Source organism: Sceloporus occidentalis, unplaced genomic scaffold (assembly GCF_023333645.1).
Source record: "Sceloporus occidentalis isolate IW3139 unplaced genomic scaffold, rSceOcc1.0.p SCAF_106, whole genome shotgun sequence".
In the NCBI taxonomy this organism is placed as follows: domain Eukaryota; kingdom Metazoa; phylum Chordata; class Lepidosauria; order Squamata; family Phrynosomatidae; genus Sceloporus; species Sceloporus occidentalis.
The window spans coordinates 919,471-934,998 of record NW_028317086.1 but is presented as its reverse complement, the minus strand read 5'-3'; the positions used below and the strand labels follow the sequence as shown (position 1 = coordinate 934,998).

The 15,528-nt window shown below is 39.8% G+C and overlaps 1 protein-coding gene across 2 annotated transcripts in view; it reads left to right on the top strand.

Moving 5' to 3' along the window:
- Positions 1-15,528, top strand: part of LOC149283304 (dual specificity protein phosphatase CDC14A-like) — a 31,455-nt gene that overhangs the window by 13,187 nt on the left and 2,740 nt on the right. The window contains exons 4-15 of one of the 2 annotated variants that reach the window (XM_089497667.1): positions 1,541-1,633; positions 2,485-2,564; positions 4,746-4,812; positions 7,726-7,788; positions 8,012-8,099; positions 9,652-9,882; positions 11,946-12,084; positions 13,086-13,239; positions 13,708-13,817; positions 14,042-14,092; positions 14,592-14,720; positions 15,137-15,154. In XM_089497667.1, the coding sequence (XP_089353793.1) occupies positions 1,541-1,633; positions 2,485-2,564; positions 4,746-4,812; positions 7,726-7,788; positions 8,012-8,099; positions 9,652-9,882; positions 11,946-12,084; positions 13,086-13,239; positions 13,708-13,817; positions 14,042-14,092; positions 14,592-14,720; positions 15,137-15,154 (1,223 nt within the window). Of the gene's footprint in view, positions 1-1,540; positions 1,634-2,484; positions 2,565-4,745; positions 4,813-7,725; positions 7,789-8,011; positions 8,100-9,651; positions 9,883-11,945; positions 12,085-13,085; positions 13,240-13,689; positions 13,818-14,041; positions 14,093-14,591; positions 14,721-15,136; positions 15,155-15,528 lie in introns of both variants that reach the window. The other variant, XM_089497665.1, reaches the window with a different exon arrangement.

The window sequence follows — 15,528 nt, the reverse complement described above, 5'->3', positions numbered from 1 at the left end:
CATCCCCATTCCTGTTGGGGGTTAAAGTCCCTTCTAAGTACCCCCTGGGTGAAACCTGTAAACTATGTGTATCTTAAGGACCTGTGTGTTCTAAAATATTAGTTAGATGCTTTTGTTTGTATCATGTATACGGGAGGTATGTGCTGGATATCATCTAAGGATGTTCTCTTAGTATGATAACATTTTCATATATAAACACGTGTGTCATACAGTAGTTTCCTGAATGTGTGTACTTTGTATTCTATTTGTATATATTCATATTTAAGCAAACTTAGCTTGTATACTGTATTCATAAATGCCCAAGTCAGTAGCTGAATGCAGAAAGATGCCACAGTCAGGTACATTTGGAGATCTTTAGCTTGTAGTTCCAGTTCGGAGTCTTTATTGATGATGTGAACGTGGCTTAATAAAGACTGGCGCTGCTTGCCTAATTATTCAGGTAAAGAATGCTCAGAGTGGAGTTTGAATCAATTGCACCTGATTTTTAGCGTCAAAATATTAAATTAACATCTTTAGTTGAACATGAAAATTAAAGAACACAAAAAATTATCTAACAATGCAAAGCTTAGCACAAGATTTTTATATATGGGAAATAACTTGCAGCAAAATAACTATAGGTGTACAGAGGCCCTTCATCAGCAACCATCGCTGCTGTATTCCAATGGCACATTGTGTTAGCTAATCCAAGTTTAAGTTTAAAAGGCTAATTGATCATTGGGAAACCCTTTCGCAATTGTGTTTGCACAGGTAGAAATTTCCTTATTTTCCATGAAAAAGTGACCACAGACATAATCCAGTGGGGACTTCTGGCAAAATGGCGGTGCTTGCGGTTACATCCTTTCCTTGATCATTCAATCAGGGGAGAGTCCGTCACCAAAAAATACCGTCATTTTGCCCTTACTTGAATTCTGGCCAATATGGCGGCACGTCTGGTGATGTGCTTTCCCCAATCCTCCAGTGTGTATATATATATATATATATATATATATATATATACACTTGATAGGTGCTTCTAAATAGCATTTACAGTATTTATTTGCTGGGTTGTGTGTTGATTCCTTGCCATGTTGTGTGGACATATTGATTATTTCAGCAGCACCCCAAAAGTTGTATTTATATGCGCGTGAGTGTACCATTCCCTGTTTTATTATAATTAATACTTTTCAGCCACAACGTGACCGGTCAATGTTATTGTGCCAGTTGTTATTGTGCATGCCACCGTGTTCTTTTTACAGAATGAAGTGGCACCAAGCAGAGTTATTGAGGACATCTAAGGCTATAGATCTTTTAAGGAGATTTTAAGGGCAGAGGTGTTTGTTCCAACCAAAAATTAAAACACAACGCAACTCAAAAATACTTTAAATGGGAACCATTTAAAAAGAAGATATTGTTTTATTTCCAAGCACTTCTAATAAGTTGTCTGGCAGTAACAGTGTTAATGCTGCATTGCCCTGCCATCAGATAAAGCCAGTGCCTGGAATATTACCAATTTGTGGAATATGAACAGCTGTATCACCTTAATCCTTCTTGTGTTCTTCAGTCCTTTAGCCTTTCGGGAAAGAAGATTGTTTATTACACATGCTTTGACCAGAAGAAAAGAGCTAATGCAGGGTTTCTAATTGGTGGATATGCGGTGAGTTACTGACCCTTCCTCTGTCTGATACAGTTGTGCTGCATTTCCCGGGGAGATATTATTATTATTATGCAAAATCTTCAACGTGGCATGGAAATAAATTAGCCATGAAGACTGCACTTGCCGTAGGATGACCCGCTGAACTACGGATGGTGCCTTTTATTCTACAGTCTGTTCCACCGTGATGCTCCCTTTTGTCTGTAAGGTTCTCATTCTTCCTCGTTAATATTTTACGGAATAACAAGGGCACGTGTCATATGTCTCAGTCCTGCTAGAGGACTGGCCTGTGTTTTCATTTATATTACTTGTAGCCTTCAGTGCGTATCAAACCAACCCAGACATGATGTCCTCTTAGGAAGACTGGGCAGATCTCTGCAACGGTGGGGAAGAAATTGGGTATAATATTCAACAGCACCTATAGTGCCCTGTATACCCTCTATAAAGATTTATTTTACAGTCGGTGATTGCAAGTAGGTCAGCAGTTTAATGACTTACCTGATGAACATCTAGATAGGCTGTCCTAGGCTTTCTGGTACAAACTATAGAGTGTTTTTTCACCAGTGACCATAGCAACCAATGAAATGTTCTTGCTAATTGGATAATTCCATTGGATGCTGTGGTGATACAACGACTTTTCAGCATTTGCACCCTAGTCACATTTGGGTCTGAGGTCCTTGAGGAAAAGACTTTTTGAACCCGTACCTCCCATTACATATGGAAATCCCCATAATCTTGGCATCCGAGCCGATTGTCATCCGTATGGCATTGTATTAGTGCCTGCTTACTCACGGCTGTGTGTCCTTGTGTGTCTCAGAAGAAGCAAAATATTTTATTTAGTATCTTGATTTTAGGTTATTTATTTAAAGAAGACTCCAGAAGAGGCATACAGAGCTCTGCTGAGTGGGGCTAGCCCCCCATACCTCCCTTTTAGGTAAGCGAACAAGAAATGTGTGCATTGTTTGGTTAAATAATGTCATTATTCACAACATTCCAAAACAGCCAAAAACTTAGGGGGTTGAACTATCTTTAACAAGGAATTCTAACAAAAGGGAGCAAATTAAAGTGGAGAATGTGGGGCAGTGGAGAGCTTGAACCAAGGTTCGGAGAGGAGTACCAGGAGTAAAAGATCAGCAGATGACTCTTGGTTTAGGAAAAGCATCCTGCATTTGTCATTCGGAGTATTTCTAAATATGTAGAGGATCTAAATGCCTGGTGACTTTTGGAACAGAATTGTGCCTTAAATGATCACATTCTTCAAAATAAACTTGCTTGGAGCATGGGAGTCAGATATCCTGCAGAGTGTATAGAAATGCTCCTAGAGGCATTTGCTGAATGTGATTCTCCCCCCAGCAGTGTTTGAGTATAAGATCTGCCACACGTGGCTCTTAACCCCCCCCGACCTGCGACCTGCGGCTGAATGCTTGTGCAGATGTATTACCGAGCACCTGCCCGTGTCAGTGCCGGAGCATGTAGCGCTACAGTAGAGTACGAACAGAGCTGCTATAATACAGCGATTGCAATTTTATTATAACTGGTATAATATATACGTGCTATAGGTGGCACAAATACTCTTCTCTAATGACGATACAAAGGTAAAGTGGTTAGGGGCTATGTGGTGGGACCCCATCATATATAGAACCTGGATCCTTCAGTTACACCACTGATCCTCTCTTATCCCCCAAGGTGGTCCTGAGCCATTGGAGCTTTGAACTAGATAGGCAACCGATGCCACACAAATAAGTGCATACTGGCCACATCGTGCAATGCTAATTACACAAGCCATTGTGTGTGTTACTGTATCAGTGTACAGTTTGTTACTGGCAGGGATCTAGTGAAGCGCCTGAGACCTGCAGCTCTTGTTTCCTGCTTTGGTTTTGTCTGAATGTATGAACTTTTCAACCCCTGGAGCTGGAATGTGAGATCTCTTCTGATGAAGAGATGATGTGGGTGTACCTGTTATAAGCTTTGCTTGGGGATACCCACCTTTCCTTACTCAGACTCGCCTTTACGTGTAGTCAACAAAGCACACCGTCCCATTCTGACAGCTCAGGATCTGTATGCTCTAGACAAGCCAGAGGCGGCCCTTTCCATCCTCCAAGGTCTTTTAGCGAGTTTAATGATCATTTATCTAGTTAGAACTGGAGCTGGCTGACAAGCACACAAATGCATGTAAACAGTCATACAATCTAGTTATCCACCCCTTTACATCCACTCTGCTAAAGATTTACTAAGGACTAAAAATAAATACACTAAAATAATGTACTTTTGTAGAATGTGTTTTTTTACTACTTCCAAGAACTTCCAAAAGTAATTCAAGGAAATGCTGAAACACAGTTCTGTCTCAGTGTCTTTGATACCTTCAAAGTGGGGTTTTCACACCTCAAAGGTGTCTCCTTTAATCCTATTGTTCTAAATCCATTTTAATCAGCAATGTTTCACAGGTTAGCTCTCCCTTTGCAATCTCAAATTGTAAAATTGGAATTGGAGTGGGTCTAGACTAATTTTAAAGGTGATCCTCACAGAATCCTGGAAATAGAGGGGGTCATTTGGATTATGGAATTTGTTGAGTACCTATGGGTTTTAATTTTGGGCTCTGATCGTTTAATGTGAGCCTAGAACATCACAAATATTCTTCTGTTTCCTGTAAAATTGTAAAAACCCTGTATCTGCCTCTGAAGGATTTATCGCTATAATTTTGGGTCGGAATTGGGTGTAGTTTAAGAGTTTAGGGCTGGATCTGGGACATTAGAAGATGGTGGATACACTGGAAGTAAGGAGATAAGATCCATGGTTAATGAAGATAATGTGGACAGGGGTGAGTCAAGATATCTCTAAACCACTCCATTAACTTTGCTTTTGTAATATAAGATCAAGAAGAAAGTATAGCATCAGTATAGAAAAGTGGTTTCGCTCAACTCTGTTGTGTGTGGAACATGTCTTTTCATGGCAAACTCCCAGATCAAGAAGGACCTACAACTTATGGAAACACTTATGCTCTAAATGATGCATTTGCTTTATTCAGAATATTAGTCTGCTGATAATTAGTTATCTTTCACATTTATTTGCAACCTCCTTTTAGCGCAACAGTAATTTGGGTTGTCTTTCTCCACAGAGATGCCTCAATTGGAACCTGCACATACAATCTCACCATTCTGGACTGTTTGCACGGAATCCGAAAGGTAACGAGCCACTGAGAGTCTTTCACGATAATAAAATGGCTTTTTCACTAGAAACATGACTATAAATTGGTCTATATGATGTACTTTGGTGTTTCTATGAATAGCTTGTTAGCTCATCCCAAAGTCGCCTACTATTCTTGGTATGCCACATTCCCCAATCCATACCCCATGTATAGGAAAAGGCTACGCCTAAAATGTTGGCAATAGCTGTTGGTGTGTGGGGCTGACTGTTCTATACCGGCTGGAAATGCTAATTCAATTATGTATCAGAAAGCGTTTTGTGAGCACATGGATATCACATGGTATTATCATGACTATTGCAGTGTGCTGTCTTATAAAGAATGCTTTAGTAATAATATGTAATAAGAGGGCACACAGTAACATACACAAAGAGCCCCCCAAAAATACAATAATCTAAAAATGCTGCCTTCTCAACTAGCAACATGCACCAAGTATATGATCTTAGCATACAATCCATATTTTATATACATACGTGTATTACAATACATATGAAAAAGCATAGTAGCACAGTGCCACCGCATGAGATCCATTCCTTAACCCCCCCCCTGGCAGAGGTTTTTTTTATTATAAAGGTAAGGGAAACAATAAAGAATGACCATTAACTCTCTTAAAATAAACTTGGTGCTTATTAATCTGACCTAATATTTAAAATGAAATCTAGGGACATTTTAATGCTTTATTTTAGAATTATAGGTAAAGGTGCAGGAAATGTATGCTGTTTAAAAAGATACCCAGAAAAAAAAGGAAGCGTAGTGAGAAATATAATTGTTTTGTCTAAAATAATTAAAGGTTGTATTGACTGAAGGGTTTTTTTATAATGCTATTCACTAAATACCCTTTAGAAAGGAAATGACGTATAATTTCCCTTTAGACATAAGAGGGTTTAAGGAGACAATTCCAGTGACATTTAGGACCCTATTTTAGATTTCTGGCCAGTAGTGCTGCATAGGAAAATATTTCTTAAGGAGGGCCGGATAGAAAGACTTTTAATGAGAATATGTATACCCTAAATTTGTAGCACCTATAATGTGCCAGTACTTCATTTCTTTTTAAACCGTATGTCAGGGTTTCAAAAAGGGGAAAAAGATTTAATCTCTCGATGCGGAGATTATAGTATAATAGAGGGACAATGTACTGAAAAACTCTAGCGCCTCTCTTTGTGAAGATAATGAAACGCTATATTCTTGCTACATGTCCAGATGAGCGATCATTATCTCCAAAAATGCCATGTCAGCCAAAATTTTGTTTAAATTTTACAAATATTTTCTTACTCTTTCTAGACTAAAAGTCTAAACAAAATAAAAGATGAAAGATGGTTGTGCAGTTCTCACGAATACACACAGATGATGTATCAATAAAAGTCATATGTCATTTACACAAATTAAAAAAAATACAAACACGACATGATCTCTTTTAATCTGGCAAAGTGGGGTGAAATTGCTAAATCTAGTGGCCGGTTATAATAATTTGTGTTCATAGAAAACAACATCATAGATTATTCTTAACGGGGCAGTAAAACCCCATGACACAATTAAAATGAGTCTATCTTATATATATATATATATATATATATATATATATATATATATATATATATGCGTTGATTAACATATAACTCGGACAGGCTGGGAATGTTTTCCTGTTTTTAACCTCATTAACGATATAATTATTCTTTATTACTTCTCCACTGCCCCAAAGATTAAGACAGGCAAATGGTATTATACATTGTATGAAATAAACGTCCACAAGAATTAGGGCATTGTGGAGATCGGTGACTCGGTTTAGCCCGTCCTCTAATTCAGCTTGAAAAGGGAAATTTTTCAGTTTCAGGTTTCCATTTTGTGGTAGCGGTCACCAGGCTTTACTATGACTTAATGACTGAAATAATCAGAGATGTTTTCATTGAATTCAGCATCGAAGTTGATAATGTTCTTTTATACATCCAGTAATCCAATTGATCAATAATCTGTATGCATTAATTATTGGAATCGGGTATATAATCCTCATCTGTGAAAATATTTAGCAGTGTAGCTTTTGTGTGGTAATCTTAGATACTTTTAGACTGTGTGTTTAAGGTCTCTGTTCATATAAAGTACTCGGATTTACTACAGTGGATGTTTCCTGGTTTCTAGATAAATCATACATTGGATTTTTCCCGAGGCCTGTGTTTTCCTTGTTCTGTACAATATGTACTGAACAGGACACCGCGGTATTATTACCAAAAAGCCATTTTAGCCTTTTCCGTTTTTAATGAATTTTGTAGTAGTGAATCGCAGCATTATCCTTTCCAATCAGATGCACAGATACATTTTGGCGTGAAGTTTCTATAGTTATCGCAGAGAGTCTGTTTACATGTAAAAAAAAAAACTTAAAGTGGACCTCTGTCATCCAGAGGTGTAGAAGACACGGGTCCATTGAAGGGAAGGATGACCAGGGGAGGGCTAGCAGCTTTTGGTTAGAGGGTCAGGTAAAACGGAGTGGCCTTCAGCTCCCTCCTCCTCATAACTGATATAGGCACTCACACATGCACACTGACCATAACAAGTACTCACACACAAACTACACACCCTAACACACTCGCTCTGTTATCACATATCACACTATTACCTTTTCTTATGGTTGCTCAAACAATTTGTGAGCAGCCACAATATTACCTTGGGGTCCCATAGCATTGTGTTACGTGACCTCCATGGGTGCACAAGCCTTGTTTGTATGACACATTATCTATATACCACTATATCACCAAAACAGCTTTCTGTACCGTCTCAGAATGATGTACATGTGATATGTATGTATGACGTTACAGGATTGTGGCTGCACACGAATGCATGGGGTTTTATCTCAATGCTGGCTTTCCATATTCTAACTTGCTTTTCCTTCTCTCTTTTTTAGGCTTTACACCTTGGGTTTTTTAACTTTGAGAGGTTTAACGTGGCTGAATATGAACATTACGAGGTGGGTTTGTCTCTGGTTGCACACCAGACACAGCGGCAGGTGTAATGCAGTTGATAGGGATTGAATGCTTGCAAGAAACATACTTACATATCAGTTGTATTCCTATTTAGAAAACAAGTTTCTAACAAATTATTTTAGCATTGGTGGAGCGTAGTGTCTATAACGTATAAGTAGTACCTGCCATTGTGAGGAGCATCATCTAACAACGTTCCTGTGTTCACAGAGAGTGGAAAATGGGGACTTCAACTGGATTGTCCCTGGAAAATGTTTGGCATTTAGCGGGCCTCACCAGAAAAGCAAAATTGAAAATGGTAAACAAGTAAACGTGTTAATATTTCTATCATACTGTATCTGCTGGTAAAGTTGCATTATCAAACGACAGGCCTTGTGCCTATCCCACCCCCTCGGTTAAATAAAAGTTCCTTACATTAAATCGAAACCTCTGACCTTCTAGTTGTAGACCTTTTGTTCTAAAACTTCCCTCCTGTATTTTAAGTGTTTAAATGTGCAATGTCAGTCAGCAGTTGCTAAGGCCAGTAAGGTATTGTCGTGTATAAAAAGGGGGCTTTACTTCACGGGACAAAAATATAATTTTGCCTCTGTATAAATCAATGGTAAGGCCGCACCTTGACTATGCTGTGCAGTCTTGGGCACCTATTCTAAAGAAGGATATCATAGCACTGGAAAAGGTGCAGAGGCGGGCTACAAAATTAATAAAAGGAATGGAGCGCTGTAGTTATGAAGAAAGGTTAACAAATCTGTTTAGTTTAGAAAAACAGCGCCTCAGAGGGGATATGATAGCATTATACAAATATATTCGGGGGCCAATACAAACCATTGTGTGGAAATCTATTCATAAACAGGACTATGCGTAGGACACGTGGTCACGCGTTTAGACTGGAAGAAAGGAGATTTAGACTAAAGCAGAGGAAAGGGTTTTTTACAGTAAGGACAATAAGGATGTGGAATTCTCTGCCTGCAGAGGTAGTTTTATCGGAGTCTGTACAGACGTTTAAACTGCAACTGGATGGATACCTGGAAATACATAATATTCAGGGATATAATTTTTAAGTTATGGGGAAACAGCTTCTTGATACAAGGAGAGATCGGACTGCCATTCTGGGGTCAAGAAGGATTTTGTTTCCTCTAGCTGGTTGCAAAATTGGAAACAGCCACAAACTGGGTTTGGGGGTTTTTTGCCTTCTTTTGGCTCAACAGCAATTAACAGATATGGGAAAGGCTGAACTTGATGGACGCGTGTCTTTTTTCAGCCTTTGTAACTATGTAACTAACTATGTTTCTATCACATCTCTTCTTACCTCCAAGCTATACATATTAAGACCCCTTAGTCTCTCATGCAAACCACTTACCACTCCAATATGTCAATATACTTCTGCTGATGGGGTCTTCAGAACTTTACACTATACTCTATGTGAGGCCTGGTCAGAAATCAGTAAAGTGGCAGAACCATCTCTCTTTCTGCCACTAATGCCTCTCGCTATACAACCCAGCACCCTGCTGGCTTTTTGTGACACTTTATTGCATTGCCTGTTTACCTTTAATAAATAATGACTCCATATATGTGTTCCTGATTCCATGCCCAAAACATTTCTCCTAATACAGCATCTGTCAAGGGTAAAAATCTTTTATGCAGTGGGGGGTTAGATAGATAAAGAAAATGTAAAACAGCAATTTATTGAAACACTATTGGCATCTCCGAGAACAAGGCAAAAGCGGTGTTACTGCACATTTTGTGCAGCTGTTAAAAAGCCCTATAATGTTATTTAGTCTACTGAGTAAGAGAACGTATGTCTGTTCTAAATATTTCCAATATTTTTGTTCTTTCATCAATTCTCTGTAAAGGTTATCACCTACACGCACCAGAATCATACTTCCCGTATTTTAGAAAGCACAACGTCGTAGCTGTGATACGTCTCAATAAGAAGATTTATGATGCGAGTCGGTTTACCGATGCCGGGTTTGAGCACTACGACCTATTCTTTGTGGATGGAAGCACGCCCAGTGATGGCATAGTACGGAGATTCCTAAGTCTTTGCGAAAACACAGATGGGGCTATTGCTGTTCACTGCAAAGGTAGGCAATAGATTCAATTGATTCAATTGATTGATTGCCAATCACACGGAGAACTATTGAATTTGACATTATGGAAGATGGTCCACAAGACACATAGGTTGAAAACTGGGGAAAGCTGTGAACTTTTCTCCCCTCACTTTCGTTTGTAAGTTCTGCTCATGGTTTTGTGTACCAAAGAGATTTAGATGTTGGTTTGCCCAATAGTTTTGAGTATTGAGTGAAGCTGCAGAGATACACAGTCTGAAAAAGTAAAAAAGTCCATAGCTTGCTTGAAATAACACAATAAAATATGTGCTACATTACGAAAGATACTTTGGTTAAGGTCATATGACCTTCACCTCCAGTGGTCATACTGTGTGGCTCAACCACTGGATCAACCACTGTCATACCATGAATGCAGAGAAATACTTCAACTTTCCACAAGGAGGCGCTGCTCACTTTACTATATGGAAACCCTTTAATTATCATCAGCTGACACTAGAGACTCTTCTTGTAACTATTACTCATAATGTTGCTGTAATTAACATGCACTTAACACTCTTCTTGGCTTTGAGTCATAATTGTAATCACTGGAGAGGAGGATGCCAGTCTTTTGAGACTTGCTGGCACTGTACAATCGCAAAGTATAACTGATTTGATCCTTTGCATTTATCCCCGTTCCTACAAAAACCCTCAAACCAAAAATAAAGTCCTTTCCGATAAGGCATACACCATATTTAAAACAACATATAGAAGTTGTGTAACTGTCTTCAGATATTGATTTTAACTACGGCTTTGATTAACAGGCTACCTCTCTCCTCAAAAAACAGCTCTAGATAAATCATAATGGTATTTAAACTCTGTATGGAGATCTAACCTAAGGGCCAGATAGAGACTCAATTAATGCTTATTCTGGTAAATTGTGGGGCCACTTAATTAATTCACAGAAATACATCTACTGTGTTCCGGAAATACCTTTTTCTCTTTACGGTAACAAAGAACTTCTCCATTTGTGGAAATACGTGATAAACTCCTATGGCAGTTGAGACAACAAAGGCAGTTGTAGTGAATTTTTCAAGTCCTTTAATGTTTTTGGGCTGTTTCAACCAGGTTACCCACTCCCTAGATAATGCTTGCTGGGATTTGCTTTCTGTACATTTGACCGATTTCCCCAGGAACTGAATTAGTGTTACCCATCAGGTAGCTTGAACACCTGCTCTTATTGTTTGTTCCAGTCATACCTGCAGCCTCTCTTGTTCCTTATGGGCTGCAAGAACATGTGTGGCCATGGCAAGGGGGTACAGCTAGCCCCAGTTAGGCTTTAAGGTCTGGGGAGTGCGTGCGACCAAACACTATTGACCGAAGACACTTGGAGACCCAGGGAAGTGGTTGATTCCCAGGTCTGGTTCTAAGAGTCTGTCGGACATTCCCCCGTCATTACCATATACACCTTTCTAAAGTGCAAAGATACCAATTCTAGGGTGTTGGGACAGTTTTGTTTACCCTGTAATATATTAGAAAAGATGAGAAAAGCAAAGCGTGACTCCTACGCGCACAGACACATCCTCTCATCAGTTAAACTGACTTGTTTGTTGGTTGCTAGACTGGAAACGGATGCTGCAGGTCATGTCAACAAGCAAGGGAAAGAAAGCTGTGATTACTGCACCCTCTCTTAGAGCGAGCAGATCTGACGTTGAGATGCACGAAAACACATTGCTCCAGCAAATTGAATTAATAATTCGTGCATCAAATCATGTGATCACGGCGTTCTCGTGAGGGTGAGAGGATAGCGGGGGAGTCGGGAAACGATTACATCCCTTCATTATATATAAAATCCCCAGTCATGGCTACCTGCTTCCTAATTTCCTAAATCATGAGTGACTTATAGGAAACACTTTCAATGTTATTGTAAACCATTGAAAAGTTTACAGTACTAAGGTGTGTTACGGACCCAGGATGTGCGTAGTGATTGAGTGCCGTATATGTAAGGCACAGCTCTTGGGGTACATATGAACAAATGTGTTGTGAAAAACAAAAAATAGATGTTGGTAATGAAGTAATGCTGTTTTTCACATTCCCCACAGCCGGCTTGGGCAGGACAGGCACCCTCATAGCTTGCTACATCATGAAGCACTACAGGTTCACTCATGCCGAGGCAGTTGCATGGATAAGGATATGTCGGCCTGGCTCTATCATTGGCCCCCAGCAGCACTTCTTGGAAGAGTAAGTACCATGTCTCCATAGCACATCCAAAGAGCAATAACTCAATTTTACTCTTGTCCTATTGTTGTCCTTTTAGTTATTTACCAGCTTTAGTTCTTGAATACACTAAATGGACCACACAGCGGATACATCATTTATTATTGCAGTGAGACAGGGAATATTTAGTCTTTGTTACAATGGTTTGATAGCCTAAAATAGGACAGACTTGGGGGGATTCAGTTCAGGGGTAGAGTGAACTACCAACTAGGTATTATGCTGGTCTACAAAACATGATGGCAACGCACTAAGGACCCCAGCTTAAACTGGAACATGAGGATGTCACAGTTGCATTGGGATGCGCGATATGGGTTCAAAACCAGGGTCAGACATTTCTCCATGCAATCATATAATATTTAATCACTTGTCCTAGCATTATATACAAGACCCCTGCAGCTCTTATTCACATCTACATGTACATTTCCATCCATAAGCATTTTGTATTTTTGCTGTACTTTCCAGGGGTTTTATAGCTGCACAAGAACAGGCTGATTTCTATATAATTACCTTTTCTACTTCCCCGGCTTGTGGTCCTCTGAGTGCATAATGGGAAGAGATTGCGCAGCACATAGACCGATTCCCACCACCAGCTGTGTAGAGTAATTTGCCAATCACAGTGAACATAAGGGCTGCACGGCGGTCTGTCATATGTTCTCGGCAGTAGAGCGGGGTGCAGAATTGTTTCAGAGATGGTGGGGAGTGCCTGAACATATATGGCCTACCTTAGCACAGACAGGTCCTTTTCCTTTGGAAACTCCAGTTTCCAAAGCTGAAAGAGAAACCATGATGTTTGGGGAGGAATAAACCTTCCCAAAGACACTTGAGCTAGCCGTAACACCAAGCAATATAAAAGCATATACAAAAAAGAATGCCTTTCGCATTAGTACCGTTTTTACAGTTTTTTATATATTAGAATAGAGTGATAGGAATGGTTTCGTTACTTTATGACATCTTCTTGCTGTTAGGAAGCAGACCTGGCTGTGGCTTCAGGGTGACCTTTACAGGAGTAAGCAGGTGCAGCTGGAGGATGGACCTGTAGCCCAGATCCTGTCAGACTTTGAGGACATGTCGGTGAGCGAGAGGCTGTATCGCCATCTGAACTTGGATAAATCAGGGGAGGTATGTGTCAGTCCCACTGTGCCTCTCTCCCATCCCTTTTTATCCTAACTCACAGTGCTTTCCTTCTCATACAGCTTAATGGCGTTATTATCCCTAATGACAGACATTCCCGCAGCACTGATTGTTCTAGCCGTGTTATTCCCCCTCCTCTTAAGAGCTGTCTCATTATGTCACGTACAGACCTGTCTCTCTTAATAACAAGGGCAACTGCACACTTTATTCACGTCCAGCCCAGTTCTTACATGGTTTCCCTATGACCCTTAGTAATTTGTAATTTTTTTTTTCAGTATTTTCAGTATTGTCTCTGTGCCTTAAAGCTATTACAATGATATTTCTACCTCCCTTACAATTCCTTTCCTTTATCTATGCTCTCTCTCTCATCCTTGTTTTCTACGGGGCTAATCTTTATGTTCTGTGGGACTAATCATTTTGTGTCTTGACATTATTAAGATATCTATTTGTTTCCAGTATAATTCGGATGAAGAATCGGATCAGAAAAATGGTCTCACCCAGGGAGACAAACTCCGTGCCTTAAAGAGTAAGAGACAGCCGCGGTCAGCAACTACCGGAGCACTAAGGTAAGTGCTGTCACAAACTGCGGTCTCTCTCGGATGAAGAAATGCATGCGTGGAAACAAAAAGGCAATCAATTACAATATTTTATTCTATATTACCTCCGTTATACACATTCAGTGTAAGGGCACTGTTGGCCTTAAGGTCTTTACATAAAATAATATTTTTTAATCCTTATTAAATGTGTATTACTTGTTTTGTAGTTCAACTCATATTTTTTAACCTTCTAGGCTGGAGGACATGAAGTCACACGCAAGATCTGCCACATCACAGCCCTTCAGGTGATTTTTCAGAAATGGTTTCAGTCCCTTCGTAGTCCAGATTTATTCAGATGTGTTTCATATAATCTATATTAAAGTCTGTCTGTCTTCATTGTATCTAAAAGGTTTAATCTTTTAATCAATCAAGTAATCTTTCTAAAGTGTTTAGGCTTTGGCAATCTGTAGGATCATTTTCACAGTCGTTATTATTATTATTATTACTTATTGTTTTATATAGCGCCATCATATTCCACAGCGCTGTACTCCCATCTTGCAGCAATGACCTTGAGGTGGAGATGGCCTTTTCATAGAGAGCTTTACCTGCTGTTAGATGACACAAAGAACCAGAGATTGCACTCGCATGTAACCTTTAGGTTCCATAAATGTATTTTGAAGGCCATGAAGCTATGTACCAATAATTATACCAATAATAACTAAAAAGTGGCCATTTGTACTTCATTATTCAGCACGCATCGGTGCACAGGTTCTTGATTACACTTGTCCACACATATATTTACAGGGTGATTGCTGCCAATAGTGCCCAGGGCTCAATGTCTCCGTTGAAATCATCCAGGGTTTGTGCGTCCACATCGGCCACCGCAAGGAGAGTTGGGCAGAGTTTGCTGTCTTCCAGCAGCAAAGGAAAAAGGTGCGTGCTGTGGTGTAGCATAGAAATGCATAGTATGAGTGTCGTGTCTTTATCACAAAATAGCACGTAAAATGAGTGCATGAGAGCAAGAGTTATGTACTTGTTTTGGAAGGGGGTGCTACCTCTCATTTACAAAAGTGTTGGGTGAAGGAAACAAGGAGAAAATAATAAGAGATGAGTTATAAGAGCTGCAGGGGTTGATAGTAAAAGAAGAAAAAGTGGGAGCAGCATGTCATTATCACAAAAAAGAGGATCTGACCCAAAACAGTTGCTATGGAGTCAGTTGTCAGAAGGGTCTTCTGGACAGTGCCACTTTAACATTATGGCAGCCCTAGAGAAATTGTTACACCTCCTCTCTCATAGCCTCATTTTAACTGGTGTGAGGAGGACAAGCAGAAGCTTGTGAGGATGAGGAGGACAAACGCGAGCTTAGGGTGTGATGGGGGAGAAATAGGAGCTCGGCATGATGAGGTGAAGAAGCAGGAGCCTGGGTTGGCATGGAACCTTGGCATGAATGAAGCCAAATGCAGATATTTGAGATTTATCATAGGGGATACACAGCTTGGTTGTGAAAAAAAGAGAACATGACCTTGTGTCCTAACAAGAGAGAGAAATGAACTGCACTTGAGAGATAACATTTCTGAAGCCTTTTTAATGAGAAGGGAGATGCTTGGAAGGGAGTTGTAAAATAGGAGCTCCATCCAGAAATTCTTACTTGTTGCTAGAGAAGTGTCTTTCTCTGCGGCAGTGAAATGGTTAACACCTGTTGCTTCCACTGGATGCCATTTTCTGAATATCTGCGTGGGAT